Below are 27343 nucleotides of genomic sequence, written 5' to 3' on the forward strand. Positions count from 1 at the left end.
AGCTGTTTACACAATTAACAGCCGAACAACCAGCCATTTGACTCAATTTAATACATACTAAAGAAATGTAAACATCAGCAGCAATGCTATCGCTACGAAGCACTGGATCAAGTTTGCTCCAAAATGGCGGATGCGTCGGCTCCTCCACTATACTGCCGTGCTAAGCACAGATGTGGTATCTGCACATTTTATCAAAATTGAGTTATTGTCACCAGGTGGTCGTTAGTAATTTAATTTACCTAAATGTCAAGTTTTTTGGTGATTTGTGAACGTAAAATATTAAAAAAAGCTTTAAGAAAAAAGTCGTAACTGCACAGTTTGCGGAGTTTGCTAAGTCAAATTGAACGTAAATGACAAATACTAAGCCTTTATAGTGGTATCTGCGCAGTTACCACTTTTTTCCTTAGTATTTTTTTGTAGATACCACTTTTATACCTTAGTAAAGCAGAATATTAAATAGGCAGTTTACTGTAATACAGAATATTAAAATTAGTTTACCGTTGAATAGTTGATACAGGTTGATAATAAAAACTAATACAACTTTGCATAATTGTTAAAGTAAATATTCAGCTTTTTCTATTTAAATGGTTATTTAAAATGCAAATTCTAAAAATGAAATGCATGTAAATTATTCATATCTAATTCTTTCAGGCAAACAAACCGCATTTCATTCTACGGCCAGTAATATTTTTATTTAAGTATCGTCTGTTGTCAAAATTATCTTCATGCTCGGTAAAAATGAATCTAGAAAATAAAACATTATAAAAAACACATTCTTTGAATATAAAAAACAGAAAATTGTTATGGATTACAGTGTCCAGAGTTTTGAAAATGGTATCTTTCTTGAGATTCTGTTAGATTTGTATTAACAAAATAAAGCGAAACAGTTAAATGTAAAGAAAGCAGATGTTTTCAGTATTATTTAGTGATACATTGAGCACGTTTTACTAAGCTATTTTTGTCGTACCTGTGCAGATACTCCTAAAAATGCCTAGTAATTGTCACTTACGGTGAAAAGAGCTTAGTATATGGAAAGGTTTTGAAAAGAAAATTTGTCGTAACTACATTTATTAATTTTAAATTAAGAATTTTACAAAAATTCTCTCTTACGGTTCTTAGATAAGTTATTTACGAAACAACTACTGCAAGTTGAGCATTTAATTACGTCATAAATCAAAGAAACAAGTTGTAAAACTTTAATCGTCAATTTCTCATTTTGAGCTCTACTGCAGATACCACATCTGTGCTTACCACGGCAGTATAGGGGCCTTAATTTTGACGAGGCTGAACTGGATCCGGTCACTTAACTGTTTTCCAGATAAAACTGTCGTTTTAGAAGAGTGAAGAAACGAGAAAGAGGTCAACAATGAACGCTATCTACTGGAGTTTAAGGTTCAATCCACTGGAGTTAAGGTTAAAACTTCAACCATGAAAATATCACCAAACAAGCAATTGCTGCATAAAAAGTAGTCGAAAACTTTGTACTCTATAGTGAATAAAAAATGACAACGTATATAAAGTACAAATTGAGAATGAAAAAAGGTTAAAAAACCAGCAAACAGCTGTTTCGGCACTCTAAAATACAAGTGCCATCATCAGTGCATTAAAAACGAAGACAGGTTCACCCGACTAAAACACAGTCGAGGCGAACATTGGAATGAGAGACGAGTTGTAAAAGATATGAGAGCAGTACTCGTCTCTCATTCCAATGTTCGCCTCGACTGCGTTTTAGTCGGGTGAACCTGTCTTCGTTTTTAATGCACTGATGATGGCACTTGTATTTTAGAGTGCCGAAACAGCTGTTTGCTGGTTTTTTAACCTTTTTTCATTCTCAATTTGTACTTTATATACGTTGTCATTTTTTATTCACAAGCAATTGCTGCGTTCCAGTGTAGAAGCAATTTTCCCCCGTCATACCTTGACGGGCGATTTTCTAGTAAATAATAAAATAAAAATAATGATGATAATACTGAGTAAAAGAGAGCAACACAAGGCAAAAAGAACGGTAGATGAAAAAATAGTGAGATATTTTCAGTAAGTTACCGCCCATTACTATTTGCAACTCTGTATTTAAAGAATCCAAGTTAATATTTACCTCGGGAAGTTCGTATTCGTGTATTCTTAGGAACCGCAGCACATTCACATCCTGAAGGGAAGAAAAAGCACATTTATTTTAAATCTTTTTTATTATATTATATGCTAATAATAAAGCTGAAAGTCTCTGTGTCCGGAGGATGTCTGTAGGATGTCTGGATATCTGTGACGGGCATAGCGCCTAGACCGTTCGGCCGATTTTCATTAAATTTGGCACAAAGTTAGTTTGTAGCATGGGGGTGTGCACCTCGAAGCGTTTTTTCGAAAATTCGATGTGGTTCTTTTTCTATTCCAATTTTAAGAACAAAATTATCATAGGATGGACGAGTAAATTACGAAATTATCATAACGTGGAACCGTAACATGGGCACAAGCCAATTGGCGAGATACGAAATTATCATAATGTGGAACCGCAGCATGGGTACAAGCCAATTGGCGAGAAAATTCCCCATACATAATTTGTAAATATACAAACGAACCAAAAGACCTTTTAATTTTTCTATTACGAGCAAAGCCGTGCGGGTACCACTAGTTAGAAAATAAAGGGGTAAGAGAGATTCTCTCCTTCTCTCTCTGGCACACACATACACGCACACCCATGTAACACACACCTCATTACATATATAGTCCAGAATTATATTTAAAAAAAACTGCGTGTCGTAAAGATACACGATGGAAGTGTGTGTGTGTGTGAGAGAGAGAGAGAGAGACTTTTATCTTCTCCTCTTCTCCTTTATTTACTTTCTGAACTGTCACTTCACTCTCACGTTTTCTCTCACGCCACGCTCTTATCCTTTCTGCGCCTGACTTAGGCATATCCACAACAAAATTCTATGTTTTAATAAAGAAAGAAATGTAACACAAACACATGAATTTCATGTTACATTTTCATTATTCCATTCTATTGGTCATACAACGTTGGATGCAATATTTAGAGCGAAAGAGTATCTTTTGTGAACGGGGTACAGAGAAAGGTGAAATAACATGCAACAAAATCAGCGCAGAAGATTTTTGAATGTGTACTTGCTTTCTATTTATGTATTTATGAAATTCAAATTCAAGTAATTGCCAACAACGGGAAACGGAAAGATTTAGACTCTAAGGACATAATTGTTCTCATTCAATGACATTTTGACCATCTTTTGTTGAAACACGTGATTGTGTGATGCGACTTAGGCCTTGTTTATGTTTCTCTAGGTTGACCTATCTCTAATATCTCGGTGATGGCAATTCACTGGAAAAGGAATTTTGCGCTGCGCAGCCAGCAAAAGATGTTTCCTTATTATGTGGTCAGTGTTTGCCGAATTGAAGGAAGCGTTTATATCAGTTTAAAGACATTGCGTCATCTGCGTGCGCATCTAGTAGCTGTTAAGGGGACCGTGGACCTTGAAAGCTTTTTCTTTTATTTATTAATTTTGAAATATGAAACTGGGCATAAAAGTTAGTAAGTTTATTAGCATGCAAAATATCAAGCAAAAAAAAATGCAACAATATAAAAATTTAATTAAAATTAAAAATTTTGAAATTTAAAATAAAAATTTTAAAATGCTCCATGCGACTCAATTTTTGCTTTTTTCTCAAATAATTTGCATTTTATCAGAGAACAGAACATTGCCAAGAACTTTGGGTATCCATTTAAGGATTGGTCCATTATTAACTGCACAGTATTTTTTTTCGCGTAAAGCAATAGTTTTTGTTGCGAATATTACATAAAAATCAAAACTTTAATATTTTTAAGCAACATAAAATTCTCTTAAACCTTAATGCATAACCCAGTTTTATCAAACTACTACCAAAGTAGCATATGCTGAAATTTGAAGCATATCGAACAAAAATTAAGTCTCATGGAGCTTTTTTCAATCTGTGGTCGCATCGAATTTTCCAGTCAGAGATAAATGACGTTAAAGTCTAATTTCACCTACATATCGTGATCTTCGTATTTTAATACCTCCCGAAAGATATTTTCACGATGACTAAATATTTGACATTAATAGCAATGTAAGAATTTATTGAAACTAAGTTTACATGTTTGACACTTAGTTTTACTTACTTTTTCGACTTTGTTTACATGTTTTACAGACATTTTAATTGAAAACACGCTCTGTTTACTGTTTTTTAAACGCATATAACTTCGCGATAAAACATCAGATCAACAAGAGGCTTTTTCATACGATTCAGCACACTTCATATATTGTTACTTCCACGGAATAAAAAAATCATATTTTTGACCGATTTGAGCTATTTGGAAGGTCCACGGGGGGGACTTAAGGTCCCTTAAGGGGTCAGTGAGACCCCTTAAGGGACCTTTCAAACATTTTTTTAAAATTTAAGTAAATTTTATATTTCTTTGAAACCATAACATGCATACTTATTACGTAATCAATATTTTATTTTCAAAATTTGAAAATATTGCCTACTTTTTTTGAAAAATCAAAAAATTGAGGAAAATTTCAACTTTTTAAAATCTCTAAGGCTTTTTTTATTTTTGCACTAATTTAAAAAACGTTTTTTGCAAAACGATCACTATAATCATCTCTAAAAATATGTACATTCATTTGCTTATAGAGTTCATTCGAAAATTTTCTGTGATTAATTATGTAAAAAATCATAGTTTTTTTTTTAAATTTGGTTTTTAAAGGTTTAACATACTCTAAACATTAGAGTAATTTATAAAATGCTTATCCAATGCACAGTTTTGTCAAATATGTTATCCCGATTGCAAAAAGGATTACTTTAAAGCTGTATATTTAATAGAAAAAAATCCTTAGGGATTCTAATGATATGAAAACACAAAAAAAAAAACCATCATCGAGAAAAAGCAATTTGAAGTTTTTCTTTTGCGTAAGAACACATGGGGAGCATGGCCTAAAACCACTCCTAACTTTTTAAATATTTGAACTAAAGCATTGAAACTTTTCCCCTGTGTTCAAAATAGTTTTTTGTTTTGAAGTAAGCAATAAAAATTTTTTTGATCGTTTCATCATTTTTCAGGTACTATAACCCCTTAACTAGGGAGCCCCTGTTTCAGACCCCGGTTTAGCAATAGACCCACAGGCATAGGTGGGGGGTACATGAAAAAAGTGGGGGTCAAAAGAAGTGTAGGAGTTGGGGGGTGTGAACCCTTAACCTGTTTTTTTTTTTTTTTTTTGTAAATTTGGTCTATATTTCTTATTAACTTTTATATTTCTGATTTAATAACTTTTATATATGGGAAATATGGCATCGAAAATCGGGACGGTTGTCCACCGTAGACTTTCCCCTTAAATTTTAAAGTTCCATCCTTATGAAATAGGATGAAGGAAGTTCATTTATTGGAATTTTTAGTATTGTTACGCGTTCGATGCAACTTCACACTTTCTTTGAATAACAACACAGTTCTTGAGAAAACACAGGAGATTTATTTACAACTATGTACAAGAAATATCGTTAGCAACTGCTAAATTAACCATAGCAATTACGCAGATATCAATTAACACCGTAAACTCAACGGTCACACACGTATTTACATCCAAATACGCGAAAACACAGCGCAAAGGCTAATGCACACTATAACAGAGCTAACGGCTCAGACAGTTTAAAAAGCAAAACTAACCCTCCCATTCAAATGCCACACGGCTTTTATACTGCTTTGGAAAGTTCGACAAAATTCTAAATGCTTCTCGATGTTTTCTTTTTATTCCATTTACAAATTTTATAGTTCAGAAATGGAGGAACCATATACTTCATTCGAATGTAAGGGGGTTGCACATTTATTTCATAAACTATTTACAGGTTAAGTTACTACAATAATTTTAGATGAAGAATAATGGAATAAGCGCCAAATTTAGCCAGATTATAACAAATTAATCACAAAAATAATTACTATTTACAGAATTTGTAACAGTATTAGCTTTCGTGAAATAAGTTTGTCTGCCCTATAAGAAAACTCTTTTCAATCTATCATTAATTTTTAACTCTGAAACGTGAGGGGGCAAGGCCCTTTTACTTTTAAAAGTGAGGGAGGGCAGTTGCCCCTCTTGCCCCCGCGTAGGAACCGCCCGTGCCCAGAGAACTGTTGATTTGTTACGTCTTTATTTGAAACACGTAAACCCTTCCGGGGAAAGTGTAGAACATGCGAACATGGTTAAGTGGGGACTTGTTTGCTTTCTTTCTTGGTGAAAACGGAAAAGAATCGTTTGCGAATTTTTTTGGTTAATTTTGAAAATTTGTTAAAATGTCATTTTAACGGACTTTTTCAACATTTCTTAATGAGTTTTTGCATTCATTTGTCTGATTATTTTTCATTTTATTGAGACTTTCAATGATGTTTATTCAAAGAAGAAAAAGATATCGATGAAAAATAAATAAATAAATAAATATGAAATATAATAAGGAAAATAATCGTTTTCAAAGCCGCCATGTTCGCTCTTCATGCTTTTATTTTACATTTTAACGGACTTTTTCAAAATTTCTTGACGAGTCTTTGCATTCATTTGTCTGGTTGTTTTTCATTTTATTGGTACTTTTAATGATGTATATTCAATTGAGAAAAAATATCGATGAAAAATAAATAAATTAATAAATATGAAATAAAATAGACTAATAATAATAGAAATTGAAATGCGGAAACATAAATTGAAAAAAGAAAAACAACGGGGTCGTTTCCAAAATTTTAAAAGTATTTTTTTCTGAAAGAGCATGCTTAAAAACATATGATCTGACCGTTTTTAAATAATTTCTTTAAGTTTAATATTTTTAAAAAATTACTTAAACATTTGCGCTTTTACTATTGACGCTTTTGCCGATGACATCACAAATGATGAAATGCCATTCAGTGTTGCCATTCACGTAGCAAAATATTTAATTCGCATCTTGATCATCATAACGTGGAAACGCGTAGAAAGGTGCAGCAAATCGCATCATTTGTGACGTCATAAAGACCACGCCTTGTTTGAAAAATCGGTCAGTTTAAAAAATATATTGAAAAATAACTTTTGGAAAATGAAAGTTTTTTTCTAGGTTCATGTTATTTTATTTTATTTATTTATTATTATTTTTTTTTTGCTATTCTATCAATTTCAGTGACTAAAAGTAGTACTTTTGACTGAAGGAAACAACCCCATTAAAAGCAATTTTGATGAAAACTATGAAAAACAACTAAATGTTATAAATAATTACTCACAAGTTTCATAAGTTTCTCTGCTTCTTTGACATTCAGTGACCTCGCTACAAAAACAAATATTTCATTTAAATAAATTGCAAAATTAATCTACACATAGTTTCATAATTTGACCTGATTGGTTTTGATTCAATAAATAATAAGTAATTTAAAGTAGTATATGAAACTATATTTATCATATGAATTATATAGAACTCTTGCACAGCGAAGTCATCCTGAAATAATTTTTCCCGTGTGATGAAATTTTAAATCAGAATGTTAAAAAAACAATTTTTATGCTTTCCGTGTGATCCAGCTTTGCCCCGAGTTATGAGTTTCTTTTTGCTAGGGCCGTATTCAAGGTGTGGATTTTTATAATTCAAAAGCCTCCAAAAATTTTCAAAATCATTCCAAACAATGCTTTTCTCATACCCTTTTCTTTTTTGATGAAAGCAGTTTTTTTTTATTTACTAACTGCATTGCCCGGTTTGGCACGGTCTACCTCTAATAAAAAGAGTTATGTCGAGTGAAGCATGTTCAACAATCAGGCTTCAATTAGAGGGGAAAAAAAATCTGTAAAATTTCCCGTCAAAATAATCATTCTCAAAGAAAGAAAACGTCAAATCAAAAATTCTCGAATAAAAATTAACGCAACCCTCCATGAATACGACGACGAAAATCCTTAAAAAAATAATAATAATAATAAATAAATAAAAGGATGAAGATAAATCGACAAATAATAACCAACATGGGAAATTTTTACCTCGAAACATAAAATTTTATTCAGTCATTGTCGAGAAAAAAAGTGGCAACTTTCTGAATGGTTTTATTCACGCTAATTTAAAATGAGATCGCGCAAACGTAATTTTCCGATATGAAAATGGAGTTCCATTAGGCTTAAAAGTACTTTAATATTTTTTCTCAGTGATTTTACAGCCTTTTTGTTTTGAAATTCGAAGGATGTGGATGAACCCTTTGGGATTTTTTCGAGAGCTTTCGAATGGGACCTCAATCAAAGAAATCGGATAATTATTTCGGGCAGAAAGAGCCTTTTTCGGGTCCTAAAATTAAAATTCGAACCGTTCGGTTCTTTTTTGGCGTTCGAAAATCCTCCTAGGTTCCTTCTCGGATGCCGAAGTACCTCCCTACCAAATATGGTCGAGATCCGACGAAAAATTTTATAGAGAGCACACACACACACATTATATTCTCTGTTTTTTTTTTTGTTTTTTTTTTCAATTTCATTTCAAAAACGAAATTATCATAATTAAAAAATTATACAAATTTAGTGCTGTATCCGCAGTATTTATTTCATTTTTGAAGTTATTGCGAAGATCATTTCTTACAAAACAATTCAGCGTTTTCCTTTAAATTTTAAAGACCTGACGTTATCAAAAATATCGAAATTCTTCGAAACACTTGCCTTGTTTCACTATTAATGCATACCGAATTTCCCCAAAATTCAGAATGTAACCTAAAATATATTCTCTAATTTATTGTACTTTTTTTATTGCGCTGTATTACTATTATTTTATTGATTAGTAGGACTTTTTTTTCTCTCTCCATGAGTTTTGAACACAATTACTTAAAGTATGGGTACAGTAACTATTTTTTCCCTTGCAATTTGAATACAAAACTGATAGTATTTTTGTTTTATTTATTTATTTTTTGATCAATAATTTCAAAAGTTAATGTGATTGAAACGTTGAGAAAGAAACTTCAATTAAATTAATTACCTAAAATTAACGGCATGTAGTTACTGATTACTGGAAGTTTAGTGCTGGAAATTTAAATTTAAGAGAACCGGCTCGGGTTTTCATAGATGCCCGGACAGGTTCGTGCCTTCTTACACATTGTACTCGTGCGCACTAAATTCTTTGATATTCCATGATTTTTCCTTAGCTAATGAATAAATTAATAAAATTTATATTGATACGTAAAAAAACCTCTTTTATATTAGTACAGAATACATATGTATGATTGACGTATAAATATTTATTTCGATTAATCTCTCTCTTAATTTCTGTTCCGTCCCTTTTAGAAACAGTTGTTGCACTGCGGAAGGCATCTTTTAGCGCGAAATGAAAATCAAAAAGAATAATTGAAATTAATAATATGAAATTAATAATTAATTAATGAGCGGAAATTTAGTGGGGCCATAGTTCGTGTTCAGAAATGGAGACAGACTTGTGCTGTTTTTTTTTTTTTTTATTGTGCTGCCATCTATTGATATAAGTTTTAATCTCGTCAAAACTGAATCCCCCTCATGTATAAGTTTAGCAGCATTTATGAACTGGTGAAGCAATTATAAGCTAGTTGATTAAAATGCTAAATAGTTTATGATAGAATCACTGAGCACGCATTGTGCTCTTGTCAGGTTGTTCCGAATGTTAATCTTCAAATCATAGATTTTGCAATTCAAAAAATATTTCTGGTGCTGCCATCTATTGCTTTAAAAATACGCATACAAATAGACTTCGTGTAAACTATTTAAATTTTAAAAGTGTTTTTCACTTAGGCAAGTGTGCTGGATGCCTACGACAAGGGGTGCCACAGAAGGATACTTGTCTCTAATTCTTACGGGTTGGGGGGGGGGGGATCTCGTTTATTCTGGGAGTGTGTAGCAGATGCGGAATATTATTATTACATTTTATTTAAAAATTTATCAGAAGGTTGCACAATTTAGTGTTTATTAAATATTGCAGAAATAAAAACATTAAAACAAATTTATTTACAATGCGAAATCACTTATTAAACATCGCCTTTTCCACCATTATATATACTTTTGCTATACCACTTTTAATTAATGGAATTACGTAATAGAAGTTGCAGTTTTTACTTCTTTTTGCATAAAAGAGAAAGTATTGTATTCGCAAAAAAATTTCACTCAAATGTCGGCCTAAATTTTCCTTTTGCTCACCCCCGAATGAATGTTGAGTTTGTTTTTCAGCTCGACTGCACGTGCATATGTACCTAAGAATGTATAGTACGAAATGTCGATTTAGACGATTATGTGGTGTCTGGATGTATGTATGTATATACGCGTCTCGCATAACTCAAAAACGGTAGAAAGTTGAAATTTGGTATGCAGACTCTTAGTGGGGTCTAGTTGTGCACCTCCCCATTTGGCTTCTTTCGGATGTTCCAAAAGGGGTCTTTTACACCTTCTCGGGAAAAATCAGTGTGAATTTCAATGCAAACGGAAACGATGTTACAATTTGGCGAACACATAACGATCAATCGCCAAGTTTTTGGCCGCTAACTTGGTGATATATCGTCAAGTTGGAGAGAAATTTGGCGAAAAAAATTTTTTTTTCGAATCTGTTTTGAATTTCGTGCTATGTGTCGGTATTGAGAAAATATTTAAAGTGTTTCCTTGTTTTTTTTTTAGTTATTCAAAAAACATGTATTATTTTATAGATGTAAAAGGAAATAGTGTGGGTTTCACAACAGGTTTCTTTTTTCTTTGCTTGAAAGATTGTAACTGATAAATGCATTAATGTACGAAGGATATAGCTGTATTCGGTTGAGATTTTAAGACGGAAGTTTATCCTGGCCGCAGCAGAGTGCTCCTTAGCATTTGAGAGAGTGCGCCATCCATTATGTGAGAGGGGAGCAGGGGGCGGGGGGTGGCAACCTGGACCACAAGTCATAAAAATAGTTATAGTTTCGCTTACCTCTCAAGAACCCGAGTAGTGCTGCATCTGAATACTGTGGGGGTAAATCATCTCCTAAATTTTCTTTCAGCTAAAGAGAAAACATGAATTAAAATAATATTAAAATGTATTACTTTCACGATTAAAGCGAGAATTATGACATAATTCAATTTTTAAAGAATTGATAGCAGTGTGGAATACTAAATCTTAAATCTGAGATAAGTTGTAACAGTTCATACTTTTCCAAACAAATTGTAACATCTAGAAACAAGGGGGTGTTAATGCCAAAATAAAAGTGAAAAAAAAAAAGTTAAAAAATAAAAATTAATTTGAGTTTTGACATCTTGAATTCAAATTATGTTTTTCGCAATCACAAGTGTGTGTATGTAGGCGTGTGTGTTTGTGTGTGGGGGGTATGGTGTTTGTGTGTAGGGGGTATGTGTATGTGTGTGTAGGCATGTGTGTTTGTGTCTGTGTGCTGTCATAAGTGTGTGGATAGTTGTGTGTATGAATGTGTGTGCGTGGGGGCGGGGTATGTGTATGTGTGTGCAGGCATATGTGTTTGTGTCTGTGTGCAGGCATATGTGTTTGTGTCTGTGTGTAGGCATATGTGTTTGTGTCAGTGTGCAGGCATGAATGTGTGGGTAGTTGTGTGTATGTGTGTGTAGGTGTATGTGTTTGTGTGTGTGTGTGCGTGCGTGTGTGTGTAGTTGTGTAGTATGCGCGTGTGTGTAGGACATGGACGCACCTTGGAGACGGCTTTCGCTATAGGAGCAGCATCGTGAGAACCCGGTCGGCGGTAAGGGTGCAGAGGGTGGCGGTGAGAAAATAAAATGATAGGACATCACAAAACAGTCAAATGAGAACAATAAGCAATCGTGATTGCTCAAAAAAAAAAAAAAAATAAATAAATAAATAATTATAATGAAAATAATAATTTGAATTCTGACAGCTTGAATTTAAATTATGATTTTTGCAATCACTAGTTGCGCGACAGGATCCCACTCGTTAGGTTTATTTTTTCTACAAAAGACTCCTCTCCCGGAATCGAACAAAAATAGATTCCCCCCCCCCCCCCAAAAATGGAAAATAATATATTGGACTTAAGAGGAGTATCGCGCAAAAAGGAAGGTTAACAATAATAATGTTAATAATAATAAACAATTGTATGTGATTTAAAGTGGCATTTCATATCAATTAAATGGTACAAAAATATTTTTTTCTCTCGTAATTTCGGTGACGAGATGGTAAATAAAGGTGAGTTTAGGATTAAGGAATAAGGTTTAGTTTTTGCAGGGGTGCCCACCCTGGTGGGAAAGGGGGGGGGGCGGTGTTTTGAGAGGGTATTTTTCTCATTTCAAGTAGGGTCTCTTGCTTTGGGGGGTTCTTCGCGATATTTAAACGGGGGGGGGGGGGCAGAGGGGTGCGCCCCTGCTCTTGGGGGAGTGGGCACCTCCTGTTTTAGCTAATATAATGATTTCAGACTCTTTCAAAACTTTCGCAAGTAGTCAGACTTTCAAAATATGCAAGAATTCAAGGACAATGTAAATCACTGGTATTTTGTTTTTAGAGACAAAACGCGTAAAAATCAACGAAGTATTACTTCTACGAGCTTCGCCAGCTCCTCTTCTTCCAGTTCCTTGGCCTTGTCTACTTTGGGGGTTGGCTCAGACGATTTTTTCCTTCCTAAGAGAAGAAAAGAAAGATCAGAAATACATTATCTCCGTAACCAAAAAAAAGTATTCTTTTTATATTTTATGTGCATAGGAATTGGGAATTGCGGTATTATACGATTTAACTTTGTCTCGTTTTCCTGTTTTTACAAATATTGTTTATTGCAGCGGTCCCCGAACATTTTTGAGTCAGGACTTTTTTTTTGGATTAAGATTCTCCCATGACACCCTTACCAAACTAAACAGATGATAAATCATAGTTAAAAAACAAAAACTCGTCAAACTTATTTATGTGTGCGGTGCTGTGCAATTTTGAAAACTCTTTATGAATGATAAATTTTTAATTGTTTGCGTATATAATTTTGGATCGACTGTAAACACTCCAGGGCTCTCAGTTTGAGAACCACTGGCTTATTCTACAGTATTTAAAGTTTTGAGAAATCTACGCCTGTTCCTTACAATAATGTTTATTTTACTTTTATTTTTTAGTTTGTTTTGTGCTGATTAAGTAGTTTCAACTACTTAGTAGAGGGAATTTAGATTCGTACGTTTGGTAAAGTAATTTACTTTTGTTCTGTTTAAAAAATTTTGTTCGAATAATATGGGAAATGTTCAAGTTATTTAGTTCAAGCGATAAATTAAATGCTTAAGTAATACAGCCCAAAATGCGTGCGGAAAGTCAACCAAGAAACAAGGAAAATGTTTAACCCGTTAGTATTACTGTCAACCGAAACATTTATAACGACTTCTGGAGCAAACCCCCCCCCCCCTCCCCGAGACGGGAGAAGTAAAAAATATATAAGTATTAATTTTTTCGAGTTTTTTTCCTCTCAATGCAACATCTTCGGTAAAGTTTACATACTTAACGGCAGAGCTGCGGAGTCGGAGGAAAAATGACCGACTCCGATTCCTGGAATTTTCGAGCTTTTGACTTAACTCCGACTCCTTTACCTAAAATTCAGTCCGACTCCGACTCTGACTCCGCAAGCACTGGAATTGCAGACTTTTGGGGGGAGAATGACCGACTCTGGCTCCGACTCTTGAAATTTCACACCTTAGACTCCCGACTACGGCTCCTTTACCCCAAAAGCAGTTCGGCTCAGACTCTTCGACTCCGACTCCGACTCTGACTCCGCAAGCACTGGAATTGCAGACTTTTGGGGGGAAAAGGACCGACTCTGACTCCGACTCTTGAAATTTCACACCTTAGACTCCCGACTACGGCTCCTTTACCCCAAAAGCAGTCCGACTCAGACTCAGACTCTTCGACTCGACTCCGACTCCACAGCCCTGCTAAACGGTACCTACAAACATCCAATGTTCAACACTTTGAAGAAATGATTCCTGAGTTAACAAAAGGGAGAGCTATCTTGTTGGATTGAAAATGAGCCTCAGTGAAACAAAAAATGCGTCGAAATCTTTTATTTCTCCACAGAAGAGAACTTTTCATGCGGATGAATTGAGGAACAGGGAACTGTTATGCAAGACATTACCCTCAACGGAAACACGGCAAAAAAAAGTTAAAGATACAGTGAAACTTCCGTAGAGAGCATTCAGAAGAAACAGCACAACTTTTAAAACATGTTTGAAAAAACAATAAAAGTAGGGGAACATGGGGCAAAGTGGAATGATGAAATAGTTACTCTGCTTTTAGCTCCACCTATCTGGTATTATTTCAACTATGTAGTACCATAAGTAGTCTATTCCAGTCAGGAAAAAAAATACTGCTGAAGACTAAAGCATTATGTAATATAGGCAATTTTAAAAAATTGGTACTCATATTGTAATATTTTGTTGTAAGTCAAAAATCATTTTTGTTACAATATAATGATAAAGTTCTTGTTATTAACATTTTAAGTATTAATTGAGACCTCCTAATATTCAATGCAGCATTAATTTAGTTAATATTGAGCTTATTTGTATTTTAAATAAACTGTACAATTAGTCAAGTACGTACGGGACAAAGTGAAATAGTTTGTTTCATTTACTCACTCAGTCATTTAATATAAATCACTTGCGTTTTCATTTATTAATTGATTCATTTGCATTCATTCATTTAGTTGTTCACTTATTCATTCATAGACTTATTTTCTTATTCATTCATTCTTTTTCTCGCTCATTTATTTTTCTTCAAATATTATTTGATTTATTCTATTAATTATTCGTTTATTGTTTCATTATCTCTTCATTTGTTCATTCAACATTTTAATTAATGATTCTTTTGATCAAAAATATGTCTAATAATCGGATAGAAAATATTTCATTAGAAAAATATTTTATTTTTCACTACTTTGCCCCATAAAAAACAAAGTAAAAAATTTCCTTTTTTTTTTTTTTTTTGACGACTCAAAATACTACCAAAAATAAAAAAAATGCTGTTTCAACGAAAGTTTTATCATAAAATACAATGTTCTTTCTTTGTGTATTGAAGTTTTCAAAACAAATTTCCAATTTCTTCCATTTGAAAAAAACTCAGTCAACTTAACTATCTCACTTTGCACCACATTCCCCTAATTAGTTTATTTTTCCCCGCATTTACTCATGCATCAGAAACCTAACCGATAATGAGTAAAACTACGAAACCTTCAAACAACGCAGAGAGGCATGGAGATATCCCTGTCAGGTAAAATCGAAGAGGCAGAAAGCGAAACATGTGGATGAGGTAGATAGCAAATCTAAGTTACTGATGTCTTCTGTGAAAGTGAAAATGGCACCAGGCTGGGCACCTCGCCAGAAGAAACCATGATGGATGGACCACCAAAGTCTTATTCTGGATACTGGGTGCTAAGAAAAGATCGAGGGAGAAGGCATAATGTCGTTGTAAGGGTGAAATCGTCAAGTTTTTATGAGCAAATGGATATGAATTGTTGGGAAGTAGAACCCCCTTAGAAGACAGGCCGAACTATCCGGCATTTTGGCTCCAAGAGTGTTTTTGATAAAGACACTACGAATCAAGTATTGTTATAAGCCGGACTAGCTTGTAACGGCACTTGCTCGTTTTTCCAAGTGCTTGTTAAATACGGGTTCGTGAAAAAATCCCCCTTCAAATTCATGCACTTGCATTGTTAGTTTCTTATTTGTGTACAGTATCAAAGAAGTTGGTAAATTTGCTTTGCTCTACTGTCTCTTTCTTGTGTTATTATTATTCAAGAAATATTCCTGACCCAGAAAAACCAGGGATGCGGAGTCGGAGTCGGACTGATTTTGAAATAAAGGAGTCGGAGTCGGACTGATTTTGAGATAAAGGAGTCGGAGTCGAACTGATTTTGGGGCAAAAGAAGTTGGAGTCGGGAGTCGAAGGCAAGGATGGATCCAAAATTTTTTCAAGGGAGGGGCGATTGATTTTTCTTGCTTACTTTTTACTATCTATACTGATTTAAAAATATTGATCACAAAGGTTTTGGACTTTAATTCTAAAACAGTTCCAGATAGGGTCCCAAACCCAAACCTCCCTTCTCCCAACATCAATGAAACTCGTCTAAAAATTTGGGCTTTTTAAACTTCATTTTCGAAAAATTACCGGTGGAGGGTCCCCCAAGGGAGGGGCGATCGCCCCCATCGCCCCTCTCTTGTATCCGTCCCTGGTCGAAGGTGATTTAAAATTTCAAGAGTCGGTCATTTTCCCTTAAAGTCAGAAACTCTGTCAGTGCTTGCGAGGTTAGAGTCAGAGTCGGACTAATTTTGGGATGAAGGAGTCCGAGTCGGACTGATTTTAGGGCAAAGCAGTTAGAGTCGGTGTCGGACTGATTTTAGGGCAAAGCACTTGGAGTCTAAAGTCGAAGGTGGTTTAAAATTTCAAGTCGGTCATTTTCCCTAAAAGTCCGCAACTCTGTCAGTGCTTGTGAGGTTAGAGTCAGAGTAGGACTTTTTGGGATGAAGGAGTCGGACTCGGAGTCGAATACTCTAAAATTCCAAGAGTCGGTAGTTTTCCCCCCGACTCCGTTGCCCCGAGGAAAACATCGTCATTATCACCCCAGACTTTTGAAAAATTTCAAAATTTTCTGCTTATCAAATGCAGTTGAATATGTTGAGACTAGTTCAGCTTCATTTCTTCACATATGTTGCTACCGTAGTCGCTCTCGGTATTTTATTCATTTGCATTAGCCTAAATTTCAGCTACAATATACTCGGAGATAAGTTTCTCAGAAGTGATAAAATTAACGTCGTGTTTTTTTGTAGACATGACGACTAAATGCGACATGTTTAAGTATTACTTCTCCTACTCCTTAAAAAAAAAAAAAAAAAAAAAATGCAGCCCTCACTAGTTTGAAGTACTAACACCATGATGGAAGTCATTAGAAATTTTACGAATCAGAAAATTATTGTTCGCTTTAACCTCAGAAATACAAAACAATTTTTTTACCTGTAAACTACAAACCGAGTGAAAACTTACTCCATTTGTTTTTTTGCTCGCAAAATTGTTCCAAAAAATGCAATCTGACTCATAAGTATATGTTTTTTAAAAAATATTTTTTCATAGAATGGCTAAGAGCAAGTTAAATTTTCATCTAGGTTTAGATGGTGAAAATACGATTTGAATAGTTGAAAGTGCGGAAAACCCAGTTTTTACCTAGGGGTTATCTCATCTACCCCAGTTTGTTGCTCTAGGGTTAAGGGGATTTTGATCGGTTAAAAGATCCCATAGACTTAATATTGTACCAGCAAAAGATTCCTGACATCCTCCTTAAATCAAGGTCCTTGTTAAATCATAGCTCTTAATAAGCAAGTGTTTGTAAGGATGTTATTATAGGCTCTGGTTGCTACGTTGCAGATATAACTTATCAAAACTTGAGTGAAACGACACTTTAGGCGAATGTAGCAAGGTAACTAATTTCTAAGATTAGTGCATAAAATCAAAACACCTAGAAATCAATGAAGATAACCATAAGTCACTTCGTCACAAATACAACCTAATATTCAAAAACTTATGAATGACTAACAGTGGCAACCCTCGTATTGATGTTGTGAAAGTGACTGGTATTGCACGTTAATTTCACCTAAGCCATAAATTCCCTCAAATTAATTTGTGTTTTGCTCGTTGATTCTTTGATTCCGTGCGTTCTACTGTTAGGGCAAAACCAACCAGGCAGCATTGTATATGCTATACGCAGATTCTAATCACAGCATTACGACGCTGCTAGGTTACGTTTGCCCCGACTGTAACAATATGTAAATAATCTCGTAAAAAAAACCATTTTCGCTAGATTAGCCTTTAATCAACATTTCGCTTCACTGTAACCGCCTAACTGCTCACTCTTATGATTTAACTTTGGGAAATCACCACGTGGGGACTTGAGTTATTGATGCTGTACGAATCTAGATTTTCGGTTGACCCTGTATGATTTACGGAGTAGATTTTCGCATGATTTTTCATTTATTTCGAAGTGATTAATTTCATTTTTTATTGACTGGCACGATCACTGAAATGCTGATTATGGAATTGTTTTGCACCCGGACACATAGGTAAGACTTTTGAACTTTTGCTGGTGGTACAGTGGAGTGTTATTATTGATAGCCTTTGGCTTCTAATAGCAGAGAAGAAACCCCCCAGTGTATAGTTTTAGGAGTTCGTTCCAAAAATCTGCATTCATTTTTCACATGTGGTGGGTTTAGTCCAATGTATTCCTGAATGCTAGTTTTTTCGGAATTGGACATCCTCCATTTAGTTTTAAGTGTAATTTTTTCGTCTTTTGACCCCAGGATGAAGTTTCCACTGCTGAGGAGTTCAACATATACAACATGAAATACATATTTTAAATATAAATTCAAAGACATTAAAAAAATGAAAGAATAAATACTAAAATGTACTGTACATGTGAGCGCAAAGCTGCTAGAAACAAAAACAGTAAACTTAGGGACCAATCCTCCCCTTGAGAAAGTGTTGGTCCCTGGTTCACCTTTTCCATTTTTATGTTCTTTTGTCTTGCATCTTCAATTTTATTTAGATTGTTCATTCATGAATATATATATATATATCTTTATACATAAAGGTCTAAGCTCTGTCCGGATGTCCGGGGTAAACGTCAAAACTACTGGAGGGATTTTAACCATTTTTTCACCATAGATAGCTACATAATCGGGGAACAACTTAGGCTATAATTTGTTCCTTAAAAACTTAGTTTTCAAAAGTTATGGTGGAAAACAGCAAATTTCATGTAATTTCCCCATTGAATGATTAAATATAAAATCCATTGTTGGGAAAATTCGTTGCCTAACAACAGAAATGTTAAAAGTAATCACAATGTAAAATTTGAATCAAGGCCTCTCTGGAGCAAGCATGACATTTATTGCTTTCTTAGGAGTTGCATCCTTATCTTTATACATAAAGGTCTAAGCTCTGTCCGGATGTCCGGGGTAAACGTCAAAACTACTGGACGGATTTCAACCATTTTTTCACCATAGATAGCTACATAATCGGGGAACAACTTAGGCTATAATTTGTTCCTTAAAAACTTAGTTTTCAAAAGTTATGGTGGAAAACAGCAAATTTCATGTAATTTCCCCATTGAATGATTAAATATAAAATCCATTGTTGGGAAAATTCGTTGCCTAACAACAGCAATATTAAAAGTAATGACAGTTAAAATTTTGATTTATTCCTTAAAAACTTAGTTTTAAAAAGTTATGGCGGAAAACAGTAAATTTCATGTAATTTCCCCATCAAATGAGTAAATTCGCAACTTTAATTAACTATTGCGGGCGTAGCAGCCACTGTCTAATGGCGGATAAAAAAGGTAAAACATATTTTTTGCAGTAACAACAGTAATTTTTGATCGTATTTGTGAGGAGCTTTCTTTTATATTTTTCTGAAATTACATTACAACATTGCAAACTGCTTGAAGCCTGTAATTTACCCCAAAGAAAAACACGTGGAATAGAATGTTTTACCTTTTCCTTTAGTATTGGTAACCACCGCAAGGTAGCGTATTCGAGCTCTGGAGTTGCGAGTATAAAACCCATTGTTACAAAAATTCGTTGCCTAACAACAGCAATATTAAAAGTAATCATAATGAAAATTTTGAATCAAGGCTTCTCCGGAGCAAACATGAGTTTAAAGTCACTTAAACATTTGGAAACACTACTTTTTGCACCCTTAAAGAAACATAGCAGAGAGCTTTTTTTCTTTTGTGTGTGTGTACTATATATTTAAATAATAAAGCGCACGGTTTTTTTAGTGATCTTTGTTTTTGTTAGTTCATATTTTGAAAATTCTTCAAATTTGTATGTGCCTAAATTCGTGCTTTCGATTCTAAATGAATATTCGTTCGTTCTTTATACTTATTGCTATTTCACTTTTATGGGTAAGGAAGAAGCTCGATTTTTAATCATGTCAAAGCAATGTGTTTTGAGTTCTTTCAGTTAAAACAGAAAACGGAAGAAAGTTGCGATTGTTTCTTACACGGGGTGGTTTCCTTCAGTCAAAAGTAGTACTTTTAGTCACTGAAATTGATAGAATAAGCAAAAAAAATAATAAAAAAATAATAATAACTTGGACCCAGAAATAATTTCATTTTCCCAACGGTTATTTTTTCATTATTTTTTTAAAATGTCAGATTTTTCAAACAAGGCGTGGTCTTAATGACGTCACAAATGATGCACTTTGCCGCATCTTTCACCACGTTTCCACGTTATGATAATCAAGAAGCGAATTAAAATTGCGCTCTACGCTTGCGATCAACCATATTGTTGCCAATACACGTGAGTAAAGATGCGAATTAAATATTTAGCTCTGTGAGGGGCAACACTAAATGACATTTCATCATATGTGATGTCATCCGGCAGAAGTATAAACAATGAAAACGCACCGATTTAAGTAATTTTTTTAAAACATTAAACTTAAACAAATTATTTATAAAATGGTCATATCTTATGTTTTTAAGCATGCAGAAAAAAATACTTTCAAAATTTTGGAAACGACTCCATTATTACTGACCCAGGCAACGCCGGGTATTTTTGCTAGTATATACATATAAAACAGCTATCATGCGCTTTGTGCTTCTGGAAAACACGAGTTCATAATGGCAAAAATATGTTTTGGCCGTACGCAAAAGTTGAATAAAAATGATATTAATGAATCAATAACTTTCCTATAGCAAAATGAATAATTCGTCGTACCACAAAACGCACAAACCATTGGTCACAAGCCTCTGTAAAGTTTGTTTAAGTCTGAAAAGACCATTGAACCGAGAAACTGCACACGGGGAAAAGCAACAAACAGAGGTATCAATACACAAAACATACATGAATACATTGAAGATCCTTTTAGTCTTTTGAACGTCGAACTGACGTCAGGAATCCAGAAGAGCGATCCAATCATTTTTATATCACGAGAAATCCATTACCCGGCACTATGAGGCGTTCAATACTTTTCCCCCTTCTCGAGGAAATTCTTTCACTGAAAGATCTGAGCATTTATTCCCGAGTCCCTTCAGAATTGAATGGCCATTTTATGACGGATTAAACACTTGTTTCTGTGACAGGTGGCCTCACGATCCAAAGAGGAAATGTCTTTACCAGAGCTTACTTACTTTTAGACTCACTAATTACTTTGTTATTAAAAGTATAAAAACGCACGTGATATTTTTAATGCACAGTTTGGCCTTCGGGCGAAGAAAAGAAGTACGATGGATGCTACAAATTGACTGCGAAGAAATTTTTTGTAGATGTCGGCGGAATGGAACCAGGAGAACTAATTTTATGCTTCGAGCATTATCCATTGAGCTCACATATGGGAATGACTTCTGAAAATCAGCAATGACATCGTAGAGGAATACTTAAACTATTACACTCTCCCAGTGGAGGCGCACAGATGGGTATTCGAGCCAAAAAGCTGGCCAAAAATCGAAATGGGGTTGTTTCCTTCAGTCAAATTAGTCACTGAAATTGATAGAATAAGCAAAAAAAAAAAACATAGACCCAGAAAATATTTTTATTTTCCCAACAGTTGTTTTTTTTAATTAATTTTTTTTGAATGTCCGATTTTTCAAACAATTAGTGGTCTTGATGACGTCCCAAATGATGCATTTTGGCGCATCTTTCTACCACGGTTCCCCGTTATGATAATCAACAAGCGAATTAAAATTGCGCTCTACGCTTGCTATCAACCGTATCGTTGCCAATACACGTGAGTAAAGATGCGAGTTAAATATTTTGGTCTGTGAATGGCAACACTGAATGGCATTTCATCATTTGTGATGTCATCGGGCAGAAACATAAACAATGAAAGCGCGCCGATTTAAGTAATTTTTTTAAAAGTATTAAACTTAAATAAATTATTTAAAAAGTGGTCATATCCCATGTTTTTATAAGCATGCTCTTTTAGAAAAAAAAATACTTTTAAAATTTCGGAAACTACCCCATTGTCAACTTTACTGGTTATTGTCGGTTCTGAGTCACAAAACAGGCGGATAAACATGGCAGTTTGTGAAATTTTTCATTTTACATTGAAATTAACCATAAAAATTTACCAGCAGTCGGAACTTAACACTTTCATAGTTCGGTTGTCCTTGTTTGGGACCATTAAAGGTTTTCAACAAAACGTCATTGTCTTATTTTTCGCATTAAAAGTGATATTAGAGGAAACATTTATTATGGAAAGGCTCGAGCAAGGTTTTTACTTTATTATTCATCAATTTATATGTATATACTTTTATTATTTCTTTTAATGACTTTCTCCAAGCCTCAGAAAGAGACATCCCCCTCTTTTTTTTTTTGTAAGTGAATGTTTTTAAATATTGTGCTCCTACTCCCATGTTTTCCTATAATACTGTCTATTTTGACAATCTGCAGCAAAAATTTGCACCACTTTGCACAGAAAAATAATAAAGCTCTAAAGAGAGCAGACTATTAATTTCATAAATTTTCCTTTTTTCGGTTATTTTTGGGTTCACAGGTTTCAGTAAGGTGCATAAATTGAAAAAACAGCTACAGGGTATTATAAATTATACTGTAGAAAGACAATTTGATGCTACTGGCTTCAAAGTCAGATTCAGAAATAAAACGGATTGATGTTTTTCAATTTCGATATTTTCTCAGGGTTGGTAAAAAAACCGTTTTTTTTTCAAAAAAACCAAAAAAACCGGTTTTTTGGTTTAAACCAGTTTTTTTTTTTGGTTTAAACCGGGTTTTTTCAGTTTAAATACTATTTGCGAGAATAACAATTAATTTTCGGAAGGTAATTAAGGTTCCATGTAATTAACAGTTATTCAATAGTCACATTATACCTAATTTCTTAATTAATTAAAGAGATTAGAACAAAATCTTGCAACTAAATTAAATAATTAAAACAGCTTTCTGCGGGGAAATATTGATTGAAATGTTTGACTTGATTAACATATTGGTATGCATGTATATATAGACCCTTTACGATACGAAATACTGGCTTCATTTTTGATTTCATCAAATAAAAGCCAGATTAGGTCTTTTTTTCTACCAGAATTAGACATTCTTTTTAAAACAATATGAGTAAGTAACTTTTGTAAACTGCACAGGTTAGCTAAGGCAAAGCAAATACCAAAATCCCAATTCCAATGAACAAAAGGGGGGAAAAAACTAAGAATTATCTGCACCCAATAGTCATTAAGCAGCATAGGTGTATAGCCAATCAAAATCTTTTGAGCACACAGAATAAAAAAAAAAAAAAAAACCCAGCAATGGAGAGTGTAGTTTATATGTGAAAATTTATATATTTCTCAATCAATTTTTACACATACATTAGCATTTTGTTCTGGGAATTTAAAAATTTGTCTTTTAATCTTCCTACATTATAATATAAGGAACTATTATGTATCATAATATGAAGTATAAACTTTTTTTTTAAATTTGATTCAAAAATATTATTTGTGTTCACCTGCAGAACAAATCTTAATTTTTAGGTGCAAACAATTAAGTTAGACTGTTGATTACCTTACAAGTCAAAGTTAAAATTCCAGGAAAGTGCAAATAAATGGGCAAAAATGTCACACCCCTGCAACAGGAGTGAGCAATATAATGGATTGCATCTACAATAAAAGATTTAATCCTTAGTAAATCTTAACTAATCATGCAAATTAAGCATAATGATGGAAGTTGACTGAAATCTGCTTTATGGCACATATATGAAATAAAATATATATTAATATTTTTTTTCGATTAAAGCTTGTAATACATTTTGAAGAAGCAACTTTGCAATTTTAGTATTTATCTCTGCAACTTAGCTAGGAACTTAGCATAAATGGAATTTTACATTTTTCAATATGTGTGGGGAAATCAATGTAAACCTTAAAATGGATTTTTTTTTTGGCTTTTTTTTTTAAAAAACCATTTTTTTAAAAAACCGCATGGTTTTTATAAAAAAACCAATTGGTTTAAACCAAACAACCCTGTATTTTCTTATAAGAGAAATACATAACTTCAGCTAGTTTCATTTCTATTTGCTTGACTGTTGCATCAAATAGCCTGTATGTACTGTCTTTTGTAATAATGTGTAATTGCTTTTGAGTCGTACTCATGACTGAAGCCATAGAACCTATAAGTAATCGAAAAAGCTCAAAATTATGAAAATAATAATGTGCCTATTTATAGCTTTATTATTTTTTCGGGCAAACTTTTGCTGCAGATTATCAAAGTAGACATTCTAAAGTAACAAAGGGTATAACTTAGAAGTGGTACAAATGAGTACACAGTGTTTAAAAACATTCATTTACATAAAACATTTCAATAAATAAATAAATAAATAAATAAATAACTAGTATGTTGTGGCCATCACGAAACTTTCTTCGATATTTTTCTTTTTTTTTTCTGATCCCTCCCCATTCTTGACAATATGCAATATTCCCAACAAAAACAAAATTACACATGCAAAAACTAGACGACCATCCCAATGTCTGAATTATTGCAAAAGCAAAGCAAAGAGCGAAAATTGAAAGTTATTTTAAAAGCCTTGCTTGAATTAATTACAAATATTTTATTTGTTAACAAACATAAGATGGCAACAGTTAAAAATTTTAAATCATTGAGATAATATTTCCGATCATTTCCATACAATTAAAATCACGAGAAATACGCAGACGACAATCTATTACGATTTATCTTTCTTATTGTTGCAGCAATAAAGCTATTTTTATTCGCAAAAAAAAAAAAAAAAAAAAAAAAAAATCAACACCTCTTGGAGCGATTGGCGTCAAAATTGAACCAAAGCCTGTTTACATATGGATTAACATATATTCCAAATTTCAACCAGAACGTAGTATTACTTCTTGAGATAGGGCACTCACAATGGAAAAAAAGAACGGGCGATTGCGCTACTCCCTTTCTAGCTGTTGACACTAAAATAAAATCAGCTCTTATACCCACTAAGGGCTACTTGACGATAAATTTTTCTTTCATTCCGTTCATTATTTCTTGAGATACAGCAGTCACAATTGACGACAAAAACGTTCTATAGCTCAACCCCCGTTTGAGTTATTGACACCAAAATTGAATCAGCACCTGTTCCTGTTGATGGCAACATATGGACTAAATTTTGTTTGATTCCGCCAGTTACTTCCTGAGGAATAGCAAGCACGCGTAACTCAAAAAACGTCCCATTGCTCCACCCCCCTTGGAGGAATTCGCGCCAAAAACCAATGGGCACAAGTTATGCACAACATAGGGGCACATATGTGTACCAAATTTCGTTCGATTTCATGCGGTAGTTTTTGCTGTAGAGCGGAAACAAAAAACTGGTCACACACAGACGTGACACACACACATACACACACACACACACCACCACACACACACACCACCACACACACACACAGACAGACAGACATTTTCCAAAAATAGTCGAAATGGACTCAGCACACCTCAAAACGTTCGAATCCGTCAAAATTCGAAATTCGAAAATTTGCACGAATCCAATACTTTCTTCTATATATTAGATATAGAAGAAAGTAAAAATGGATGATATTTTTATGAGGCTTCAAGAATAGCATTAAAAAAATACTAATAGTCTGAAAAACTAAAAATTGATGAATAATAGAATACGAACGTTCCCCAATCCCATCCATAATGAATTTTTCTTCTAATAAAATTTTAACGCGAAAAATAAGACGTTGAAGGTTTATTGAAAATCTCGAATGTCGTAAACAAAGACAACCGAATCATCAAAGAGCTAAGTTCCGACTGCTAGCAAATATTTATGGATAGTTTCAATGAAAAAAGAACACTTCCACATATTGGCATGATTATCTACCTGTTTTGAGACTTAAGACCGATACCAATCAGTAAAGTTGACATTTCGACTTTTGGCCAGCTTTTTGGCTCAAATAACCCTCTGTGTGGCGATTCAGGGGGGGGGGGCAACTCCCCCTTCACTTTTTATGGTTCATTTATTTATTTTATTTTCCAAATTAGGAACCAAATCGAGAAATTATTTAAAAAAAAAAATACAGAATTGTCAATATTTTCAGATTATAATTATTTGTTTTACTTTATTTGTTTACGAAACATAATTTAACGCAAGCAGTAACTTTTAATCCATGCATTCATTGCTTAGATATTAGTAAATCAATTGTTTTACTGAAACAGACCATACTTGCTTAATGAAATTATTACCAAGTGTTGGTGACATTTCAAAATACTTTGGGGTAAATAATATAAGTCTAATTCGTGTGTGTGTGTCTAAGCGTTTCTTCGGGGAAAGCTATTGTGCTCATAATTCATGAAAACCTTAAGAAAAACATGAGTTTAGCAGTTAGATTTGCATCAATTACCACTGATATGCTCTCAAAACCAGGCTTAGCAAAATTTTGTACCTTTCTTTTTCTTTCATTTTTTCCATCATTTCTGCCGTTAAAAATCCTACAAGGTTTTTTGGTCATTTTTTCTGCCCCCCCCCTTTTCAGTCCCGATCGCCGCCTCTGCGAACCTCCTCATATGTCAATTATCAGGGGGTACCGCAAGGGGCGAATGCTTGGAGAAAACTTGAAAATCTGTTCCGCACCCCCGCTTAAAAGAAGTATGCCACAAATAAGACAGACGCTTAAACTTTGAACAAGCTCTACATACAAAATTCCTATCTTCTACGGGTTTCTGTTTTTCAGTTATGTGATACACGCCCGTACCCAGAAACAGGCGTAACGAAAAAAATTATACAGTCAATTTGAAAATTGGGTGATCAAAATGGATATTTCGGCTGTTCATACGTCCATTGGTACGAAAACACATGTTAACGTGCGAAAAATATTAGCTAACATTAAATTAGGGGGTCTCCGCGGTCGCGCGGTGGAAAGCACTCGCTCTGACAGCTGCCTGCGTGCGGAAATGAGATTGTGGGTTCGATTCCCACCGGTGCCCTGGATGTAATTTTCTTTTCTTTGTAACACGAAAATTCCATTCTGAGCTGTGCTATCTGTGCCGTGTTGTGCATACTATGGAGCACGATAAAATGCTTTTATTAATTTTAAAAGCAAACTGGGTGATAAGGAAATTAATGCAAAAATTTGAGTAGAAAAATGTTTTCGTAATTTCAATGCCTTTCTTCGAACAAGGAAGTGAAAATTGAAAGATCCGGTTCTTTGAGGACATTATTTATTCTTCTGAACTTCTTCATTAAAATATTTGCGATAATTTTCGATTCTTTTTTCCAGTTGGCAACGCGACAGAATTTTAATGAGAGGACACGGGAGCAGTTGAATAAACGGCTTGTGATGTATAACTGCTGTTTTATGATGTAATCGAAAGACGTTACTTTTACTTTCGGAACATATTCTGTTTTACTTAGATTTTCAATTCACAAGAGGATTTCATTCCATGATTAC

General features: G+C 33.9%; 1 protein-coding gene across 1 annotated transcript in view; it reads right to left on the minus strand.

The window, feature by feature from the left end:
• The window catches only part of LOC129226595 (retinal-binding protein-like), a 94163-nt gene that overhangs the window by 37318 nt on the left and 29502 nt on the right, over nucleotides 1–27343 (minus strand). Inside the window, exons 2-5 of the mRNA XM_054861219.1 lie at nucleotides 12491–12573; nucleotides 10909–10978; nucleotides 7256–7299; nucleotides 2096–2146 (exon numbers count right to left, since the gene is read on the minus strand). Coding sequence (XP_054717194.1) covers nucleotides 2096–2146; nucleotides 7256–7299; nucleotides 10909–10978; nucleotides 12491–12573 — 248 coding nt within the window. The remainder of the gene's footprint in view (nucleotides 1–2095; nucleotides 2147–7255; nucleotides 7300–10908; nucleotides 10979–12490; nucleotides 12574–27343) is intronic.

The sequence above is a fragment of the Uloborus diversus genome, chromosome 7, assembly GCF_026930045.1.
Source record: "Uloborus diversus isolate 005 chromosome 7, Udiv.v.3.1, whole genome shotgun sequence".
NCBI classification, from domain to species: Eukaryota; Metazoa; Arthropoda; class Arachnida; order Araneae; family Uloboridae; genus Uloborus; species Uloborus diversus.